Source organism: Dipteris shenzhenensis, chromosome 8 (assembly GCF_047967505.1).
Source record: "Dipteris shenzhenensis isolate YYH24624 ecotype China chromosome 8, Dip_SZ_1.0, whole genome shotgun sequence".
NCBI classification, from domain to species: domain Eukaryota; kingdom Viridiplantae; phylum Streptophyta; class Polypodiopsida; order Gleicheniales; family Dipteridaceae; genus Dipteris; species Dipteris shenzhenensis.
The window spans coordinates 57,553,281-57,576,571 of NC_141603.1; the positions used below are offsets into that span (position 1 = coordinate 57,553,281).

Sequence of the window (23,291 nt, forward strand, 5' to 3'; positions counted from 1 at the left end):
GTCTTCAATAAAGTTTAAACATATGTCATAAATAACTCGGCCAATGCCACATGAAATTTGAATGAAATATGAATCCTCATACATATAACTGAATGGAAAACTTTTGAATCTCAAGACTCATCCTAGTCTGAATCTGAGTCAAGAGTCAAGTCTCTCAAGACTCATCCTAGTCTGGACTCTGAATCTGCTAGGTCACTGCCACTGCTGGATCCAAAGTCACCATCAGTGATAGTGTTACCCTCACTATCATACTGTGGCTCCTCGGGCACCTCATCCTCCTCCTCCTCCTCCTCATCCTCCCCCTCCTCCTCGTCCAAGGCAGACCGCATAGGTGTATCTGACGAGGTACTGGCCATAGCCACGGCTCTCCCATGGCCACGTCGGATGGCACAACCACGACCTCATGCTCCTCTTCCACCACTCCTGCCTCTGACTCTGCCTCTGCCTCTGCCCCTGCCCTCTGATGTGTCCCTCTGTGCTGGAATAGCAATGGCTGATGATGCTGATCTATGACGTGAACGAGTGACTCGTCTATCTATGGTCTCTAGCTCTCTATGTAGCTGTGCATATATCTCCTCCTCATCAGCTTCAACTCTAGCATAAGTAGGCAACTCGGTTATGTCAATGGTTGTAGGATCCACCTGCAACAACATTTAGAAGCAATGAAGCATATGTTATTATGTTCAATGTTCATTGTTATGATTTCAATTTCCTAGATATATTTAGAATCGAAATCATAGATGATAGAACTGTGAACATGTTACAATAGACTCAAGCTAGTAGCTACCAATGTTACCTGCATTGGACCTGCCAAGTTTTTAAGCTTTCTTATAAGCCTCAAGTTTGCACGGCAGTATACTAAGCGCTCGAGTTGCCTTGTGCTTAACTTGTTCCTTATTTTCGTATGGATCAAAGAGTAGGAGCTCCAGTTCCTCTCGCATGCTCCTGCTGCACATTCCTTTTGCCATTTGGTTCCAAATCCCGATTGGCATTTACAAATCGAGATTAAAGGAGTGAGAATCAAGATCACTCATCATCTACATTTACAGTTTAAACTTTACCTAACCAGGAATAGCAAATGCCAAACTTCAAAGATATATGTCTCAGCTCTCACCTGAGATAAAATCCGGAGAGCCAACTTCCGCACTCGAGGAGTGGAGTAGCCATATGTCTCCCACCACTCAATTGGCTTCACACAAATCTCTTTCCTTCTAGACGTGGGTCTAGAGAAGGAAGTACCCACACTATTCTGATACTGAGAAAGCTCCAAGTCTAGCTCCAATTGCTCATCCTCTGAAAAAACCCTCCCTATGTAGGCATCTCTATCCGCCAATAACTCTGGCTTATTGAATAAATCAGCTGACTTAAACAGTGGATGCAAAAGTGTTGCAAGCCCATGGATGGGCCTACACATGAACTGCCATCTCATATCCACTAGAGACCTTACTTCTTCCAATCTACATATCAACATAATTTGTAAATTATAATAAACACTTGTCACTGATAATGGATTTATGATAAGTGATGATTCATTACTTATTAATATAATGGACATAGACCAACCTTACCTCTCAGGTGTGAGGGAGCTACATGTACTCAGCGAAACACGCAACTGCTCCATGAAATGATGGACCAAGCCAAGAGTACTTCCCTCCATATCAGTCACCCGCAAGACAGCGAATAAAGGATGGAGAGCTTTCACTATGGACTCCATGTCAGTCCAAAGTGAGTGATCCAAGCACATCCTCTGTACTGTCATGCTCTCTGCCCTGGTAGAGTCAGGCCACTCTAACCACATCCGAGACACCACTGTCTGTCGAAGAGCTGCATGCACTGCAAGAAGGCGCTCCAAAACAATGTGCATGTATGCAAAGCGTGTCTTCGATGGCCGGACAATTTCCAAGTTGCTATGCTCCCTGAATATGGCCAAGGCCTTGGGCTTCTTCTTAAAGAAGGCTGCAATGGTACTAGCAGTCTGCATCACACTAGCAATCCAAGGGAGCCGACCGATGTCCTCCATGAGAAGGTCTAGGCAATGTGAAGCACAAGGAGTCCATACAATGGAAGGAAACTCTGCCTCCACAAGCTCTCCCATCCTCACACAATTACTTGCATTGTCTGTAACAACTTGGACCACATTCTCAGGCCCTATCTCAATGATAGCTGCTCGGATATGCTGAAAAATGACTTCACCTGTAGTGCTAGCACCTCCTCGACCTGTATCAACAGCTTTCAAAAAGTACGTACCAAGGCATGAGGATACCAATATATTAATGATGCCCCTCCTCCTAACATCACTCCAACCATCAAACAGAATGCTGCAACCAAATTTCTTCCATCCCTCCTTGATAGGATCAAGAGCTTTGTTAATTCTGCCTATCTCCTCCTCCAACACAGATGTCCTCATCGCACCATATGTCACACCTGTCCATGTATCTGTAGCTCCCACAGCTGCCACTGCCTTGATCATCCTCTTCCACTGTGGTGTTTGTAGGACATTGAAAGCAAAATTGCATTCAATCACAGTCCTCCCAATTTCAATATCTGCCAAACGCTGCCACTCTTTTTGCCAAGACTGTGTGGACAATGCACCTGATAAAGTCCCCTGGTGCTTTTTCGAAGTAGCCATAGTGGTGGATGGTTGTGAGGATGTAGCAAAAGCAATGCCCTCTTTCCTGGCCCTCTTCTTTGCATGAGAGGAACCAATAGCACTAGAGTCACTATCCATAGCATCATTAAGGTTGATAGTGTGAGACTCAGGCCCCAACAAATCCTCATCTTGCAAGGCAGCAGGCATGGTACTAGGTCCACCATAAAGTTTTGGATGATCTCTGATAACTTTCTGCGCAATCTCAAAAGGAACAGAAGTACATCCACCAATTCCCCTACCACCAACTCCAGACACATGGAGAATAAGACGTGTCGCTGAGCTCACAAAAGGCTCACCACAATAATTGCATTTCCACTCTTTGTTTCCTGACCCCGTTGCCACAGCGGGGTTAATCATAGTGGTATGGATCCCCCAAAGTGGATTTGGAGGTTTAGGCATGGTAAATCTCTGCTACAGCCTGCTATGCTGTAATTCTCTGTTGCTCTGCTGTAATTCTGCTGCTATGACCTGCGACCTGTCATGTTGGCATGCACACGAGCATAATTCAATATAAATTTTGGGAGAAGTAGAACAAGCAAGTGAACTGCAATCTATAGACTAATTGTGTTGAGAAATGCACATGCCAAGCTTGAAGCAAGCTGCAATAGAAGCTTGAAGGCTCAAGCATTAAGCAGTGACAAGTCTAATGCATAAGGTGCTATCATCTATGCAGCCCTAAGGAGGCCAAATTAATTAGGGCTTTCAGCCCATACTTTGCCCCCTTTAAATTTACTGTTATTCTAGCAGGCTCTTATATGAAACAAAACCAGAAGAGGGCCAACTTTCTTATTCATGAACTTTTATAAGTTACGACATTCGAAGACAATTCACTTGTGCAAATACTCCTTAGCAGAATGTAAGAGCTGAAAGGAAGAATGGTACTTCAGCAAACAGTGCTAGAGCAATGCTTAGTGAGAAGCATCTTCCGAATCAGTATTGGGTAGAAGCAATAGCCACTATAAACTATTTACTTTATCAGGTTCCTACTAAAACGATTCAGGGTATGACACCTTATGAAGCATTCACTTGACACAAGCCACACATTGGGCATCTCTGCATAATTTGGTTGCATAGCATATGCCCACATACATGATGATCATCATAGGAAATTGGATGTGAAGTCATGCAAATGCATCATGGTTGGCTATAGTGAAGGAAGCAAAGCTGTATCGTCTCATCAACGACAAGGTCATTATCTCCAGAGATGTAATCTTTGATAAGGAATCAAAATGGAAAACCTCAAACACACAAGAGATAGACTCACCAATTACTCAGGATGAAGAAGAGCAAGAATTTCCAGAAACACTGCAAGCAGAGCCACAACAACTCAGATGGTCTACTAGGGTAAGTAGACCTCCAGCCAGATTGACATATGCTCAGAAAGGCAAAGCAATTCAAGTTGATGAATTGTTGAAACCACCAACTATGCTCTTATGACTACCATTAGGGCTACAGAAGAGCCAATGTACTTCGAAGATGCAGTAGACAAGCCAGAATGGCAAGCTGTTATGAATGAAGAAATGGATGCCTCGTATAAGAATAATACTTGGGAATTATGTGACCTTCCACCAAGAAAGAAGGCCATAGAAAACAAATGGGTATACAAAGTGAAGTACAATTGAGATGGAAGTATTCAAAGATACAAAGCCATACTAGTTGCAAAAGGATTTGCACAGCAATATGGTGAAGACTATGATGAGACTTATGCTCCAGTAGCAAAGATGGATTCCATACAGTTCTTGATATCACTAGCGAGGCAATGGTAGGCAAGCCAACGCTAGTGAAAGGATTTGACAATCATGGACATTCATTATTAGTTAAGGCAAACTCTATAAGTGAGACAAGCACTATTGAGATTTTATCAATCATTTATTCTTTAGGTAAACGTCAAATGCATGTACAACATACTTAGTTTGTGCAACATCAAGAAAGTCTTGCTCCTGTTAGAAAACAACATTTGCAACAACAAAGATCTTGATCAAGCTTTTTATCAATCACTTATTAGCTACTTTTGCTATCACTCAAGCTACTTCATCAATGACTAATGTTCAAAAGAAGAACAGTTGCTATAGGCTAGCACTTCATAAGAGGATACACTCATCTTTTCATCAAGCAGCAATTACTAGATTAAGAAGGGGAGATATCTTTATGATTTAGACTTTCATGATCAACAAAGATAAAATTTATGCTAGCAATTTGATCAATGTTCATCAATGTGTAATGGTAATTTTCTCAACAAGTGACAATATTTCATTGATTGTTTATGTCATTCATCAACATGCATTGTGACAATCAACATTAGCTTATGCAAATTTCACTAGTAAAGATAATTTTTTACCAAGTATCCAGTAAATGTGATTCATATACCATATTAGGTGGATTTTTTCTCTCACTTATTAATCATGGAAGTAAATCCTTGTATTAGTGAAGCAACCATTCAAAGATACTTTTTGTGCCAAGGGTAAGCCTTCGTGTGTGAGCATGTATGCCAAAAAAAAATAAATTTGTAAGACTATTAGAGAGAGAACCATAGATTTGGTTAGATAAGTGCAATGAGAACCACCATAATAATAGAAGTTTTTTCTTTTAAAGAACTCTTTATGGAGAATCCTCTAGATTGCACAATCTATTGTTACTATAGTGACACACTTATGTGATCACATGGTAACGTGCTCATATGACACCAATTCAGTGAAGTCAACAGGCCATTCATGGACATAGTTCCATTTTTCAAGTCTAAGAGACATTCCAACATCAATCCCAAAGAAGTTAAACAATGCTTCTCAATAAAGTGAATATATTTAATCCAAGAGGAAGTCAAAACCAAAGACCAATGGTTTAAAATCCACATAAAATTTGGTTTACCCTAAACAATTAAACTTCAAAATCATTATTTTTCAGCCAAAAAGGTTATTATGCTATTTCATTTAGGCTCATTTGCAAGGGAAAGGATAACCTTTGCTGACATCTTAAGAAGATCACTTTCCCTCGTCACTCTTTCCAACAACATATTACAACTTAATAATGAGGAAAAATTATGGTCTAAGTTGCACTTTGTGTGTAGGCTTCTATTGCTAGTAGTGTGCTTAGTCACATACTACTTTGATAATTTCATTTTCAATATTTCAAAAAATCCAAAAAGATTTTGTAACTTATGCACTACAATTTAAGAGCGGTGTTGAGAATAGTGTAAGGTCTAGAGAGGACCCTAAAAGCGAAGATGGAAAAATTATAATCCTAACCCTAAAGTGCAAGAACTACATATACTGAGTTTTCTTCATTATAATGCTAGCTTATAGTTAGCCAACCTGGTTGTGTAGTCCTCTCTCTCTCTCTCTCTCTCTCTCTCTCTCTCTCTCTCTCTCTCTCTCTCTCTCTCTCTCTCTCTCTCTCTCTCTTTCTCTCTCTCTCTTTGTGCCAAATCATCTTATAGAGAGGACGAGAGAATTTGCATGACCGTAATGACCTTTGCAATAGCGTAAAGCGATTATCAAGGTATTCCTCGTTTTTTGGATGATTGGCACACCGGCAGGTTGACCACCACATCAAAGGGAAGTTACGATGTTCAAATCAGTCTCCAAGAGAACAAGCAAAGAAAGGGAGAAGGTCAAATTCAAGTTTGAATTTCATGCCAGCTAAGTTAGAATACAATGCCTTAATCTCAACCCTAATCATAGGCTCACGCACAGGAATATCAGTTCTCTCTTGTCATCACGTCAAGGTTGAGGGAGTTTATTTCTTTAGCCAGAGGAGCCCTGCAGATAATCAAGAGGTTGGAAACGTCATGGCTATTTCCTTGTTCCAACCAGAGGAGTGTTTGCATATAATCGGAAGATTCTTTCTCTCTCTCGTCAAGATTCTCACCTGAATCTCCTTGAGGGGATGTCCCTTCCAAAGCCAGAGTCTCTAGTTAGCTCCCTCCCTGTCTGAGAGGATTGTGTCTGGGTCGATGGTCCCAACTCTTGTCCAACCGTCCCACAATCCTAATCCTCTACCAAGTAAGCCCATCCAAAGTCATTTCGTCCCACTACTCACTCCTCATCTCTACTAGTAGAAGGCCTCCCTCCCCTACTTTGTAGAAGTTGTGTTGAAAGCGACAAAGTGTCTACTTAAGGAATTGCACCCTCAAGGGCACCCTCGTCCGCAAGAAGAGAACTGCCCAGACCCAATAGTGCAAAGTCTAGGTAGTGCTCAACCGCTCCCACCAAGAGTCCAAGATCACTACATCTATCTCTGCCGTTCTAGCACCCGCACCTTTTATGTGCGCGAGTGCCTAAGCTTTGTCCTCCTCCTCCATAGGAAGCTGCCTCCACATCCCAAAGGAGCATGTGGGACTGCTATCCCATTGTGCCTAGCTACTATGTGTCCATTGGCCAAGCATGTGTTCCTCAAGATTGCGAACCACCAGGTATCACATCAAAGGTTGCTTGTTAAACTTCTCCCTACAGTGGGGTTCACACAAATTAGACTAAGCCACAACCACTTCCAAATGCAAAAATGACATCTCATTAGGGGCCCTATAGGAGAAGCAGGTGAGAGGATCCAACGAAACGACACCTGCCACTGTCCACCTATGTGGGGGGTGTTCTAGAGAAGCCCATGCTATATCAAGAGTTTCTAGGGCTCATGGCCTGGGTTGAACCCTTACACTATGAGCTTGCTTAGGAGGGCTCAACTTTGCATCTCAGGCTCTATGACGCCAAGGCCCCCATGGGATTGTGGCATAATCATTGTCTGTTGCTCATGGAGGATTGCCCATCAACCTGGAGCAAATCAAGGTGCACAAGAGATGCCACTATTGCACAAATAGAGTGACTGAGATGATGCTTTATAGTCTATGGGGATGACCAACATCATAGAGAGTCTAGGCAGTAGCTCTATGGATAGTAGCAAGTATCCAACACATGGAGAGAGACTTTACATGGGGGATGGTTGCCAGCTCATTGAGGGAGCACACACATTCTTGATTGACCCCACAATCATTGCCTTTCAACTTTATGGCCAGAACGTGACCAAGATTGAGGCACATGAGGCAATTTTCATAGGCAGATGTGCCCGCACCCTCCGCAGAGAATATGTGTGGGAGACAGTTGCTAGCATCTCCACATGGCACATCTAGGTTGCCCGCTGTAGTTGGATGATGGGAGGCCAGCGGAGCACTCTAATGGACACTCTAGTCCCCATTTGGCAAGATGTCATTTACACTTTAAGAGCTATTTGGGAGCGTGGGACTCCTAGGCCTAGAGCGATTATCGAAAGGCGGTAGTGCTTTTGCCAAACATGGCTTGCATGCTCCTTCTATTTTTTCACAGAGAGAGGTATTCGATGGTTATATAGTTCACCATTGTGATTGTTAGTGCATGTTCCAAAGACTCCCTAGGCAATATGCTAGAGCTTAGGAAACATGTTGGCCCTATTCAGGTGGCAATCTGTTTTTTTCATTTTCTTTTTCCCATGGTTAGCACCTTCTGGGTTGTTTGTTGGTTTGTATGGTGGTTTTTTTCTCAAGCCTTAATAGAAGTTCCTTTAGTCTGTTAAAAAAAAAAAGATGATAAGACAACTAAAAGGATGTTTTTTAGATAGTTAGATATTGGTTTGTGACCCTATTCTTGACCATAGGATGTGAAAATGGCAAGTAATCTTAGTGCTTTTCACATCTACCACCAGTAAACATAATTTACTAGTAATAACATTTGAAATGACATATATTGACTTAGAGCTTTATTATATAGATGCATCATTACCACATTCAAGACCACTAAAATGTTTGTCCCCTTTAATCACACTTCAAATAACACATATTGCCTTAGAGCTTTACTACCTACACATATCATAACCATATTCAAGACCGTATTTGCATAGGGTTCTTGATACATGAAATTGTATGAGAGAGATGTTTATGAAGACTTATTGAGATAAAGACTTTCTATATCTCAGCAAAAGCACAAATAGGGGAGAAGGGCATTTTTATGGAACATGAATTTCAAGAGAGGTTAGCTTGCCCTCTTTTGAGGGGTGGTTGTACACTTGTGTGAGAGGGTGGGCACTTAGGTGAGTTGAAATCCACAAAAAAAGCATTTCATTTTGCTAAGGGATTTCTAATATGGGACTTTGGTTGATAGACACCCCATGATCATGCATATCACTGAGCTCAATGTTTTAAATTAAAGGCCATATTTTTAAAGTTAGAATAAAGGGCTCTAGTTCAACCATTAATTTATGCAAAATCATGGCATTCATTTGTAATAAAGTAAACCGTTCATTTTCACAAACGATAAGGAGAACGTTCTAATCTCAAAGTCTTGAGTGCATAGAAGCATATGTTGGTACTAATTAAAAAAATTTTGGTTCTTTGAATTATGCCATGTGTGCTATGTGATGTGGCATTAGTTTATACACTTTAAATGCAAAAGATGAATGTGTGATCTTGGTAGTAGAGATTGAGCACATTTAGCATTAGTTTGGTAACAAGACATAAAAGCGTCCTAATATAGAAAAATGTCTTGTTAAGTGGCCATGTTTGAGGAATATTCACAAGCTACATGTACTGAATGCTCATATCTTATCTTCTTCATGTCCTTTATTATGATCCATAAGTTATGAAAAAATAATTCTACGATATGATTATGTGTCCTAGCATTACAATATATAAAATTTTCTCCACCCTCAAATCTTGTTGGTCAAAATAACATCCAAAAATAGTAGCTTCGAGTTTTGTGAAAAGTGGTTCTTATAAGATCATAATGCATAATTTTGTGGATCCATAAAATTATAATCAATGGTATATGCATAACTTTTTTTGGATTGATAAAACTACAATCAATGGTATATGGTCCAAAAAATCTTATTTGAACAAAAAAGTATGGATGGCTTTGACTACTATTTTCTTTAAATTTTGTTGTCAAATAGGCAAAAAATGACTTGTGATTAATAATTTTTTTCTCAAAATAGGTATTCTTATTTTGATGTTTCTATATATGGATGGAACTTCTTTGTGTGTCAAAGATAATGTTACTTTTTTCAATTGCTTAATCAGTTGAATGTGAGGTTTTTGTCTCTTTTTTTGGGTCTATCCAAATGAAGAGTGCCAGAGCAATGTAGTGTAAAGGTAAAAGTAATAGATTCATCAAGAAAAGTCTTAGGTCATGTTATACATGATAATATGGGATATATAAGATAGATTCCCACACTTTTCTAATAAGAGCATTTGATGAGATATAGAAAGTTTCCATGGCGCATGAGCTCCATTATATCGAACTATTAGCTTTTGAATTTAATTGAATGGTCAAAAACTGATTCTCATGAATTGATATTATCTTATGTCATGTAAAACAAAAGTTCAAAGTTTAAGCTTTGGTTATGTGTAAAAATTATAGGTTTCATAGGTATATAACTTTGAGTGGCTATGGTAATGATGACATACACATATTTGTTCAAATTTTAAGACCATTTGATAATTTTTTAGTATTGAAACCTCCACCCTATTTTATTTTCTATGCTAAAACTGTGTTCAAAAATTTATAAACGAGTTGTATGCTTGAATTTCGTTGAGCCACTAGCTTGTATGAGTCCAAGTAAGGACCATGCAATTGTTGCAAAGAACATAGATGCTTTGTCATAGCTTTTTGTCTATAGAAATATTTTTCCCAAGTTCTTGATCAAGTCAACATATATGTTTTGAAGGGTACTTACATTGGATAAAGGTCCAAACCACCCAAAAACAATTTCGAAACCCTATAAAAGACAGTTTTGTGTCTTATTATGGTACTAAACCAGAAAGTTAATGGATGCATAAGATTCCTCAAATTCAATTGTTTGTCAAACTTCCCTTAATGTATTAGTTAAAACATGGTATCTCAAAAAGTAGATGCACATTGCATTAGTGAAACCAAGCAAAAGAAAACATAAAATATCAACTAGAGTATGGGACTGGAATGCATAGGTATGTGGCATCTTTGTAATGACCCCTTTAATTATACAATGCCCATAGGCATGTGGGTTTTAAAGATAGGCTATAAGGAAATATTGAATATCAGGTTAAATGCATGAAGCACAAAATATACTATAACCAATGATGATAAGCAATAAAAGTTACAAAAGGAAAAACACATTTAAACCAACAAGATTGGAGAAAGTAAGGATAGATCTACTTTGCTAAGTAAGGATAGATCTACTTTGCTTATAGGGAATGAAACTTTTGCATTGAAAAGGTAGCTTTGCCCCCCGGAGCAACTCCTCGTGTGTTTGATGGAAGATAGCCACAATGCAAGGCCAATCTTAGACATAGTGTCCTCACAAAGCCATGCTAGGAATTTGCGATGTATTTTGTATAAGGCAACATCAAGTTGTAGTTTCTAGAGGGCAAGCATGAATGACTGAGCTCAAAAGGGATGGTAGAGTAGCATTGCCATGTTGTATTCCATATGCATATTTGCATGTGAAAAAGCTATCTCCTTGAATGCTTTGCTGTAGTGCATTTGCAAAATTGACCCCTTTTTGTATTGCATGTGAAACAACTATCTCCTCCAATGCTTTGCTATAGTGCATTGGCAAAATTGGCCACTTTTTATACTCCATGCATTAAAAAAAAAACTAGAAGATGGAGAACAACTCAAAAGCTTGACTTCCCATTGTCCACACATGTAATAGCCGTCCTATGCCTCTCTTGCCATCCTTTTCATGAGAAAGTTACTTTGTCAAAGGTGTTCGGCCCCAAATTCTTAAAAAAACCATGATGAAATAAGAAATCATTTGGAAGGTGCATGAAGGATATTTTGAACAATGCTCATATAAGTAACTTTAAATGTTGGAGAAGATGGCTTTGTTAGGTTACCCTTAAATGGGTTCTTGCTATTATAGAAGGTCGTTTCACGGTCAGCCTTTTTTAGCCTTTTCCATGGTTTTGGCCTTGCAAATAAGAGCTCTTGTTAACATCACCAAAACCATGAAAATAAGCATGGACATCACGCGTCTATCTTTTTTGCTCCTATGTGGCTAGTGAAAACTAGAGTGGCTCTCTGCGAACCAACTGACAAGCTCGATTTTTTTTGGAGCTTTTTCAAACTAGTATGTTCCAGAGATATCTTTGAACTTTTTCAACTATGTAGATGCCGACTTTGCAGGCTCAAAATCCTCGAGCATTGAGGGGAGAATGTGCTCTCAAACATCAACGAAGGGAATTTGGAAAATTTTATAAGCCCAAGGACGCACACCTACATGCGAAATTATCCTCGGAATGTCGGACAAGAGCAAAATGAAAGATGTATGTGAGCTGTTTCAACTAGTGTGTTCAAGTGTTCTGAAATGCACATTTGAATTTGAATTCTCGAGCATGGAGATGAAATTGAAAAATAAGTCGTGCCACATTATCCTCGGAATTTCTGACTAATAATGAGAGGAATGTCGCTGGGTGTCTGTTTGGGCCGTCTCGTCACTCTCCCCTCCCTCCACTCACTCAAAAAAAATAAAGCCTCTTTTTCCTTAGCATTTCTTTTTTGCACGCTATAGCCCCCTATCCTTAAGACTGTCGTCACCAAGACATTTGCTGCTCTTCACAGCAGCCATCATCCAATTCAAGCTTTGCCACCTTCCGGACCAATCAGTCACTCTCTTCTTGTGCAGCTGCCTCTCCTTTCCAGCTCTTTCGCCTTCTCAAGGTATTCTTTGCCCCTCAGCCATCGCCTCTTACCTTAATATTGCAATCGTCCTTAAACAGCCTATCCTTTACGTACTGCAGATATATTTTACAATAGCTTGTGTGCTAGGACACCTCAACTACTGTAACTGTTGAAAATCGCCATTTCGGAGAACTCAGCAACTCTCATAACCCGAGACCAGAAACATACAAGGCGAAGAGGTTGCTTTTCTTGGGGGAGGGGCGTTTCGATGGACACTTTCGAAAGTAGCTTGAGACACTCTATGCATGCGGCGACGCTGGCTATAGGAAAGGGAGACCTTGCAGAGCTCTCCCAGAGATTGCGACTCCGGAATTAAAAAAGAGAACGAGGAGGACGGACGAAAGGAAACTGTGAACGTTTGACCTCAGTATAAGGAGGGCTTCGTTCCTGGTAGACTTTCATTCCAACAGAAATTCAGCGTTGGCATCTATCTTTCGCCAAGGTAGTTCACTCAAGGGATTTATGTGTGTAGGAAGGAGGAAGCAAGGATAGGGGAAGAGAGCGAGGGATGAATGGCCCAAAATGGAGAAGCTAGGAGGGAGAACTAGCTGGCTGTGCAAAACAGCCAGCCCAGGCTTCCCAAAACCCCAATCTACCAAGACGGAGAACTAGCTTGATCTTGTTCTGATAGACTTTTGGTAGACTACATGTTTGCCGACTGAATTCAGGAAACTTAGAAGTAAGTTTTTAAAACTCCTGGATAAACGTATTCAGAGGCTTGCCACCCTTATTCAGGGTTTGGAGCTTTCGAAAGTTATCAAACTGATCAGGCTCCAATAAAAATTCTGCCGTGAAGGCTTGACAGAATGCTGCCCAAGTCGTGGGCACAATGGGCTTCTCCTTCAAATCTTGCCACCACAAGAAGGCCTTCTCTCAGAGATACATCTTCATAAGGGTAGCACGAATATGATCCGGATAATTTGTTATGGCAAATTGTGCACATAGTCCAGCAAACTCTCATCCTCCCTGGAGTACACCTCAGGAGAAAAGGAGAGCATACTGTTATGCACACAAATAAAGGCATAAAGCAGAGGTTTCTAGCAATTGCAACTGCCAAAAAGACTTGCCATGGCATGCAGCCCAGAAAAGTAATGCATGCAACCAGTAAGTCTACCAATACAGCCATCATTTTACCTTAGAACAGGCCACCACTGCCACAAAGGCAAATCAGAAGAAGCACTCAATATTCTGCTAGAGAGTGTCATCTCCCATCTATCTGTTAGGGAGAGAGGGCTTCGATGTGGGCATGCCTGCCCAGAGAGGGGTGTAGGAGGGGGCCCTAGCTAGGGTGCACTGCCAGGGTTAGAGGTCGAGTCGTGGGGCCTAGTTTGAGGCTGGTTGGATGCGTGGTTCGAGGCCTTTTCTGAGGCCTGTTCAGGGCTGGTTTGGGACCCTACCCCGGTAAACCGATCCGGGTCAACCGTCCAGACCAGGTCGGTTGGGTCGGCCAGTTAGCCGACTGATAATGACTGAATCGCGTGCAAACGCAGCCCTAAAGACATCACATTCTCAAATAAATCTTGGTGAAATACTGTGCTGCGCAGACCCATAGATGACATCGTCCATTTGAGATAACAGATATTTGTTCTTTGTTAGGCGATTAAGACCCAACGGACTGCTTTACATCATAAATATACCAAGCAGCAGGTAGTCCATCCGCACACTGCTCACCCACCATGGACTCGTCAATGTGGGCAGACAAAACTGTTTGCCGTAATCTTTCCCTGTTCACTGTTTACTGGACAACAAACCCATTTTGGTCATTATTGTAAGAGACATGCTTTGTAGGTGTGTTTTCCCGAAAAAGAACTCAACCAAAATACGTTTCCGGCTTTTCTACATACCAGTATACACTCTCCAGATTGCAACAATTGATATGTTTTCACTGCAGAACAAAGATTTTGATCAATGGACACATGTAAATTGAGATGCTATCTCAGCATAGGTCCGCAAAGATCTCTGTGAAGAGTAATCAGCTTTTCATGAACTCGAAATCAAATTATATGATTCCTGTAGTCAATATTTACAGTAGGGCTCTTAGTAAAGAACCACCCCATCCAATCAAAATGTCTACCCTATGTAATCTTATAACTGGTACAAGAACTTCTCTGAGTGGCCCTTAATTTCCACTCGAAGATCTGGAACCACCCAGAACTCTGTAGCTCCATGCACAAGATTAACCACGTAGTGGCTACTGGGAATAGCTGGGATGCTCAGCTTTTGCACAAGAGAAGCATCATTGTGAGCACTTCTGTCATCAAATAAAACGTGAATTGGATGCTCATCAACGTAACCCACCTCGTGGATTAAGTCATTGGAATTTGGGTCCAAACACATCGACATTAAAATGACATTTCTCACAATTTGTGAAAGAAGAAAAGACATCTACACTAGCAATGTGACAAGGATTACTTGGCATACATGATTCAATTAAGTAGACAACCGCTTTTTGTTTTCCCTTACCGTGGTTCAAAGGACAAGCATATAACAAGTGACCTGGCTTGCTACACTTGAAGCAAAGCCCCTTGGCTCAAGCTTTCTCTTGTGCCTGAGAATCGGCACAAGGATTCTTAGTAAGAGGCCCCGATATCTGCTTGTTGAAGTTAGTCTTTTCATGCCTGGAGTTACCGGCTCAGTGGTTCTTACGGTTGTCTTTTCTCTTCGGCTTTCCACTTTGTCTGACCAGTGAAGATCCCTTATTCTTGTGTCCAAAGGTACTATCATAAATCTTTGCAAAGTGGATAGCCTGATCCAATGTCTTCAGGTTGTTCATTCAGATTACATTTAGATAATCCTTTGGCAAACTATTTACAAGGAAACAAGCGTGATGTTTGTTGATTGAAGTTGGGAAATTTTGCAGTGATGTCCGGGAAGTCTTGGAAGTATGATTCCATGGAAGTATGGTGACTCTCGTCAAGTTTTGGAGCTTTCGAAAGTTGTCGTACTCATTAAGGTCTTGAAGAAATTCTTTCCTGAATGCTTCACTAAATTCAGCCGAAGATGTAGGTGTAGAAGGTTTTGCCTTTAATTCCCACCACCATGTAAAAGGACTTCCCTCGGAAATACATTTCAACAAGGGTCACCTGGATATTGTTGGGGTACTTGATGATTGCAAAATGTGTCCCCCACCTGTTAACCAAGAGCGAACATACTTTGGCGTTCTCTGCTTTTTCTCCCCTGAATATATATCAGAAAAAAAGGAGGGCATACCATAATGTTTCTTGTGCGCTTCCTGAGTTTGTTGCAAAACCAGGCGCTGCTGCTGTGAAGTTTGCATCTGGTTGAACAAACTCTAAAGAACCTGAGCATTAATTTGGATTAACTCGACTTGTGATAGTGTAGAAGGTCTAGGAGCTGTAGCCTATGGAGTTCCATCGCCAGAAGTTTCTTTCATGATGAGAGAGATGAGATGCAAGAAAGGCGTGAAATGGGTCAGGAATTACGACGTCTCTCCTTTTGCAAAGAGAGCAACAAGTGCTTGAAATTTGAAAGCAAGCTAAAGTTGTGACAGATCAGCTGGGAGTAGAGAGGTCGATTTGGTGGAGAATAGTAGTTTATGGGTGCTGGAAATGGGATGGACGAGATGTTGATGGTGAGTTCAAAAGGTGTGAAATAGAGAGAGAAAAGCAGGTACATGCATGGGCTGCATGCTTGGCTAGGTGGCTGTGGGAAAAGGTGTGGCATGCAGGCCACATACTTTACTCTCCTTTTATTTGCCAAAGGGTTGGTTTTCACGAAAAGTACTTTTAGGACTTAAAGTTGGCTTAGTTAAAGGTGAATGAAGAACTTAGTTCTAGTGGGGGATACTATTAGCATGCACGCCACGCATGGCACTTTACAGAAAGGTACTCCTACATGCACGCATGCATGTAGCCACTTGTCAACTTTAGAACTCATGCATGTAGCCACTGGTCAACTTTAGGACTCCTGTAGCGGTCCCAAAATAGTTTGCATGGCAAGTAGACATGCATGCTCCCCACAGTGCTTGCATGAAGCCTACTTGACACAAAATCCAAGGCGTAGTGGATGCTTTTAGCAGTTCCAACTGGTAACATAACTTTTTATAACACGCAGCCTAAGCAAGTGATTTCCTGACAGATGCAACCCTCCTTTACCCTGAAAAGTAGCACTGAAAAAGTTAAAAACTTTTCTTTGTTTCACCCCACAGACAAGCCACACCCAGCCCTTGGAGACCTCCCGCAGAGCCCAGGCAGCCAAAGACCTCAAATTGCTCCCTGAGAGTGTCACACGGCACTCAGAGATATTCGCACCGGGCGGCTACTATGTGGGCCGGCCGAAGGTTGCCCAATATATGTTACTGTTTCTGCATTGCACACTCTGGAACAGATTCACGACTGTTTCAGGCTGCTCCATCTGCTGCAAACAGGCGAAGCCTGCAATGATTCAGCACATGCCAATTTCGTTTTTGCAAGCTCCCTGATCCTGATTCTTCCAGAAACTCCCACAAGCTGTTTCCCTGCCCAAAAACTGTCGCCAGTTTCTGTTTGTAACCAACAATCTCTTATTTCATCTTGAAATCTGCAATCCTGGATGCAAAACAGGGGAAATTATGAAACATGCAATCTCAGATGTATTCCAGCAAGCTGAACTGATCTCAAGAAGGCATGCTGAATACAGCTTCTACTGCCAAATCTCAACAGAAGACAAATCGAATTCAAGCATCCCAAATTCTCAATACCTACGTTTGGCACACAAAAGCATGCATGCAATTGTATAAATCATGCAAATTAGTCAAGCTCTCGTCAACAAAAAGGGAGAGATGGCTCTGATACCAAATGAAACAACCCCTACAGGTTAGTCATCACTAACTTGGGGCTCTAGGACATCTTCTATCTCTCTGCTAACCTGCATGCAATCAATCGTGAAGTATTTAAACACAAGGACACATACGGTGTTGGCTTGTGCAAAAACCACCCAACCGTAGCTCCCTCAGGATCACCCGTGAGCTACCATGCAGCCCCATCTGCACACAGGTGTTGTTAGGGAGATACAGGCCCGGACGTGCTCTCAACCTAGCTGGGTACTTTGAGGAGGCCCCAGTTCTTAGAATGCCCCAAGTCTTGCGAGAGCTAACATCCGCCAAGCTATGGACAAAGTTAAGGCGTATGCGGATGAAAACAGATCCGTTAGAGAATTTAAGCAAGGAGAAAAAGTTTTTCTCAGAGTTCCTTTGCACTCTAAGTCTTTGACTGCAGGAGAGTGTGCTAAGTTATATCCCCAATATTGTGGGTTGTGGTTAATTCTAAAAAGAATAGGCAAGGTGGCCTATAAATTAGAATTACCACAGGGTTGTAAGATGCACCCAGTGTTTCATGTTTCTCGTTTAAATAAATTTTTGCATGTAGGGGACTCACTAATCGAGGGTGTTGTTTTGTTTCAAGAGATGGAAGATAATGCAAGACGCAAACCAACAAAAACCCTGGACCGAGGAACAATGCAAGTATGCAATCGGAAGATACCCACGGTGTTGGTTGTATGGCGCATTGTTTATCAGCGTCCTGAAGAGGGAAGGAATGTTACTCTCAAGTTGAGGTAACATGACCTCGGAAGGGTCAGTGGACATTTTCCTATAAAGGATCAATGTTTGTATGGTATTTATTTGGGCTTCATGTTAATGGTCAAAAGGATTTATGTTAAGGTCCTCGATGAGGGTGACAAGGCACTGACTAGATCGGTCTAAGGCTATGAGTCTTAAATGCATTAAATGTGTAATGTGCCTAGGGGGAAGTGAATAATGGGGCATTTTCCTATAAAGGATCAAGTTTGTATGGTATTTATTTGGGCTTCATGCTAATGGTCAAAAGGATTTATGTTAAGGTCCTTGATGAGGGTGACAAGGCACTGACTAGATGGGTCTAAGGCTATGAGTCTTAAATGCATTAAATGTGTAATGTGCCTAGGAGCAAGTGAATAATGGTATCCCAAGAGAGGGGTAGAAAAGGTGCATTTAAGAGGTACCCTAGAATGAAGACATGTGGCATACTAGATCCATCTAGGGAATTGGGGCTTGGTGGATTTTGCAAGCAGGAGCTTTCACGTATGATTGGATTCTATGAGAACTTGCTACCACCGAGAATCGTCGGGGAGGATAATCTATGTGCTTGCACCCATGATTGACAGTGATCATATATATACAAATCTATTGTACGTTAATGGAGCTTGATAGGACACGTGCAGATCGAGTCGTGGGAAAGGATCTGGTGGCAACATCCTGTATCACTGAGACAAGGGTATTTGAAGCATGTGCGAGGTCCATACCCTCTCCAAGTAAGACTAGAAGCTTAGAAGCCACGTGGCTCACGTACATCGGGTCAAGAGCACGATCAAAATGGATTTGAACGCGTGTGGGTGGCGAGGGGGCCCTCCTCATGGCTGGCATGATGGTCAATATACAGAAGACAAGGTATGGGTGGTTGGCCCCAAGTGGAGGAGGTGGCACAGTAAAATCGCGTATCTGTGGGACAAAAGCTAGGGGACCTAACAGGTAGTTCACTATACTTCTCCACCCGCCATGTGGGAAACAAGTGAGCCCACTAGATGATGTCCATCTTTGAAGACCGCTATCTATGATCAAGTCATGGATAGCCCCCAACTTGAGTTGATGCCTCCCATATGTTGTCACTGGTGCATTTGCATCTACCGAGTGTCTCACAATCCCCAGCTCTGCTGCATCGATCTCCGGTACTATGAGGGAATCCTCGTCGAAATCTAGCAGGCCAACTTGTCTGTTACCAGTACATGCATTGAAGTCGCCAAGGTGGAGAGTGTCCCCCTGTCTAGAAAGCTTTGTGATGTCATCATGACTAGTCTCATAAGGGCTCTGCCCGTAAGTGGTGACTTCTCGTGCATACGATGATGTGTCTAGGGGAAAGTAACACACTGCAATGAAAGTCGGGCACGTATCTCGTAGCTGAACTCGGACCCACATATGTCGTGTGTGCTCCTCTCTCCGGATCACAGATATGAGTGGTCTGAGATGTGCTCTGAAAAGGACAGCCACACCTCTCGACCCCCGTATACCACTATCTCCTCTTGTCTCCAACCTGTGGGCTGATTCCTGGATATATCCCGTCACTTTCGGCAGCCCTCTTTCTAGGATTTCATGGGTCTTGGTGTAGAAACTCATGTCTCTGTCAGTATATGTCTCCAAGAAACCTCCAGGATCGGACCAAAGGGTACCGTTACTATTCCACACTGCTATTCTCAGCCCTTCCTGTGCCCTCATCTCCTGGGTCTGACACCGTCATGTGCTGTCCATCTCCCCCTCTTCTCTTTCTTCCCTTTCACCCCTTTTTGCTCTCTCTTTGATAATCACCTTTCCATCTTTGTAGGCAGCCCATTTACCTGCATCTCTTGCTGCCATAACACGCACCATTCGCTCTTTCCGATGCTCCTAATGTAGCAGCGTAAGATCATCGTCCAAGTATATTCTTGTCCTTTTCAAGGTTGCCCTCATGCTCATGAGGGTAGACCTGTCCATTGCTGTTCGGAGTTTCATTATAAGGGGTCTCGTTGGAGCCTCAGCTTTGCCAACTCTCCTTGCTGTCTCGCATGTGATGTTGACTCCCATCTTAGTGAACAAGGCTTTGGCATCTGACATAGCGGTATCTCCAACTGTTAGGCCTCTAACTAAGATGTTCAAAGCCTTGCTGCTACTTCTCTTTTCTTCCTACAGAGCCTCAGAGATGATCTCTTTCTTGGGGGCTGCTACACCTTCTTAACCACATTCTTCCATTCTAACATATCTGCGTTTCCTTTGGTAATTTGCTGTGTAAATTCAGCATGCTTTCCGTGGATGGTTGTCTGCAAGGCTGCCATCTTCTTGTTGAGCTTCTCATTCTCAAGATTCAGTTCTTCCATTGCCTTGTGTGCCCGTTCTCGTGCTCCTTGCATGTCTCTTAGTTGCTGTAATTCTGTCCCCATAGCTTGCATTTTGTCATTGAGGCTGGTCTTTTCAGTTTCTCACGCCGTCTTCTCCTTCTCCTACTCATCCTTCTTGTTTCTCTCCGTTCTCCATTCCTCTTGCATTCGCCCTCCTTACTTCTTGACTTCATTGACTGTCTTGTCAATATGTGCTTTCTTTGCCATCAACGCCACATTGGTGGTCTCGAGGCTATCTACTTTCTTAATCAAAGCCATTCAAATTTTACTAAGGTGAGTCAGAACCTTAGAGTAATTTTTGGGTGGTGATCCTGCCATGTAGGCTGTCATTGCACTTTCAAGGGCTTTTGCATAGCCTCATGTCGTCCTTTCCAATGTATGGAGCTGTTCACTTTTTATTGCATATTCGAGAAATGGAGAAAAAGGTAGCTGCTGCTCTACAAGTGTACCTTGGTGATCTTTATATATGCTGGTACCTTTTCCCTGTCCTTCTTGACCCTTTTCAGGATTGCATTGTGTGGATTTTCTGTTTTCTTGCCCTTTTGTGCACGTTCTTGATTCGAGACTCTGCTTTCTCGATTGTTGCAGGTATTGGAGCTGGTAGGAGTGATGATGTGGATTTGGAGTAGAGGCCCGGGCGCGAGAGGAGGTGTGGGAGAGCCTAGAGACCTACGCAGGACCTATATGGCCTGCGGGCTGCAGCTAAGGGTGGTGCAGCAGCCCCTATGGCTGCGCTGCTGCAGGCGCTGCAGGTAAGGGTGGCGCAGCAGGCCTTAGGTGGTGCAAGAAGTGGCGGGGCTGACGTAGGAGGCACCTAAGTTGGCGCAAGAAGGCGGGATGGTGCAGGGGGGATGGCGCAACAGCCAGCAGGCTAGAACAGTCCGCGAGGGAGATAGAACAGCCCACGGGGCTGAGAGGAGGGTGCGGGGGGGAGGGAGGGGTTGGGTGGGTGGGGAGGAGCGTAAGGGCTGGGCAGGGAGGGAGGAAAATGGGTCTATGAGACTGAAAGAAAACCTGATACAAATCACAGTAAGGGTGGAGCTACTGAAACGAGCGTCATCACCCGTGCTGAATCCTAAGTCTGATCATACATAATCAAATACATCTGGATGTAGCAATGAAAAGAAAAGGACTCGAGCCGAGTGGAATCCTCCGTATGTCATGTCCCCCTGGCTGGTGCATAGCCGGTGATGGGACGCTGGTGCCGGTCAAGGGGTGCCATGCATCTCGGTCTCCTGGACGAGGCTCGACACAAGACTAGAGCCACCGTGACTCCCGTGGGACGTATCCCGGGTCTAAACAATGACGGGAGGTCCCCCAGATTGATCTGTGTGTTCCTTCGATGTCTCGTGTGTCGTGCTGCGATCGTCGGGTTGGGGTCTCTGTCACGTCGGTGGCTAGAGACTGGACGATCAATGTCACTCGATGGGAAGAACTCTGTGATCCTGCTCTGAGAGGTGTTTGATGATGTGGCCAAGCCCCGTCGCTTGAGTAAGTACTCTCTATGTCGGATTCCCTCGTGAATGAAGGCCGCGAGGCATCTCTGATCTGGGTAGGCGAGGAATCTGGAAAGGAGCCCAGAGCCGTTTGTGAAGAGGCAGTGGTAGCGACCTCGGATCTCGTAGTACACTGGGCACCTGAAAATAAAATGCTCCTCCGACTCAACCTCCTGACATAGCTTGCATTTCTTGTTGAGCTTCTCATTCTCAAGATTCAGTTGAGCTTCTCATTCTCAAGATCTCCTTGTTGAGATTCTCATTCTCAAGATTCAGTTCTTCCATTGCCTTGTGTGCCCGTTCTCATGCTCCTTGCATGTCTCTTAGTTGCTGTAATTCTGTCTCCATAGCTTGCATTTTGTCATTGAGGCTGGTCTTTTCAGTTTCCCACGCCGTCTTCTCCTTCTCCTACTCATCCTTCTTGTTTCTCTCCTTTCTCCATTCCTCTTGCATTCGCCCTCCTTACTTCTTGACTTCATTGACTGTCTTTTCAATATGTGCTTTCTTTGCCATCAACGCCACATTGGTGGTCTCGAGGCTATCTACTTTCTCAATCAAAGCCATTCAAATTTTACTAAGGTGAGTCAGAACCTCAGAGTAATTTTTGGGTGGTGATCCTGCCATGTAGGCTGTCATTGCACTTTCAAGGGCTTTTGCATAGCCTCGTGTCGTCATTTCCAATGTATGGAGCTGTTCACTGTTTATTGCATATTCGAGAAATGGAGAAACAAGGTAGCTGCTGCTCTACAAGTGTACCTTGGTGATCTTTATATATGCTGGTACCTTTTCCATGTCCTTCTTGACCCTTTTCAGGATTGCATTGTGTGGATTTTCTGTTTTCTTGCCCTTTTGTGCACGTTCTTGATTCGAGACCCTGCTTTCTTGATTGTTGCAGGTATTGGAGCTGGTAGGAGCGATGATGTGGATTTGGAGTAGAGGCCCGGGCGTGAGAGGAGGTGTGGGAGAGCCTGGAGGCCTATGCAGGGCCTATATGGCCTGCGGGCTGCAGCTAAGGGTGGTGCAGCAGCCCCTATGGCTGCGCTGCTGCAGGCGCTGCAGCAGGCCTTAGGTGGTGCAAGAAGTGGCGGGGCTGGCGCAAGAGGCGCCTAAGTTGGCACAAGAAGGCGGGATGGTGCAGGGGGGCTGGCGCAACAGCCAGCAGGCTAGAACAGCCCGCGAGGGAGATAGAACAGCCCACGGGGCTGAGAGGAGGGTGCGGGGGGAAGGGAGGGGTTGGGTGGGTTGGGAGGAGCGTAAGGGCTGGGCAGGGAGGGAGGAAAGAAAGAAAGAAAAGAAAAGAAATTTTATTAGAGTCTTCGGAAGACCGATGGGTCAAGAGACTGAAAGAAAACCTGATACAAATCACAGTAAGGGTGGAGCTACTGAAACGAGCATCATCATGTTGGGGAATTGAAGGGAAAGCATGAAGTGAACACAAAATGAGAATGCTTGCTTATAGAATGAAGAAAGGTGAGGTCCTTATGTAGGCACCTCTTACATGATCACTGACATCACTGATGACCTCTGAGCTCCACAATCATCTCCTCAATCTACTCCTAGATTCTC

At 43.1% G+C, this 23,291-nt stretch overlaps 2 protein-coding genes across 2 annotated transcripts in view; one reads left to right on the forward strand and one right to left on the reverse strand.

Moving 5' to 3' along the window:
- Nucleotides 1-401: 401 nt before the first annotated feature.
- Nucleotides 402-2,533, reverse strand: LOC147899736 (uncharacterized). The gene is made up of 4 exons (XM_087377787.1): nucleotides 1,569-2,533; nucleotides 1,115-1,457; nucleotides 797-958; nucleotides 402-641 (listed from the first exon to the last, which is right to left on the reverse strand). The coding sequence occupies exons 1-4, from the start codon at nucleotides 2,468-2,470 to the stop codon at nucleotides 402-404; spliced, it is 1,647 nt and encodes a 548-aa protein (XP_087233913.1). The 5' UTR covers nucleotides 2,471-2,533.
- A 9,538-nt stretch (nucleotides 2,534-12,071) lies between these two features.
- LOC147899737 (lipid phosphate phosphatase 2-like) overlaps nucleotides 12,072-23,291 on the forward strand; it is a 60,319-nt gene continuing 49,099 nt past the window's right edge. The window contains exon 1 of the mRNA XM_087377861.1: nucleotides 12,072-12,306. The gene's annotated coding sequence lies outside the window, so the exon portion shown is untranslated. The remainder of the gene's footprint in view (nucleotides 12,307-23,291) is intronic.

Coding starts and splice junctions, on each gene's coding strand:
- LOC147899736 (XM_087377787.1), bottom strand. CDS start 2,470: ATGATCAAGGCAGTGGCAGCTGTGGGAGCTACAGATACATGGACAGGT. Junction 1,458..1,568: donor AGCTCCCTCACACCTGAGAG/GTAAGGTTGGTC, acceptor GTTGATATGTAG/ATTGGAAGAAGTAAGGTCTC. Junction 642..796: donor ACTTGGCAGGTCCAATGCAG/GTAACATTGGTA, acceptor ATGTTGTTGCAG/GTGGATCCTACAACCATTGA.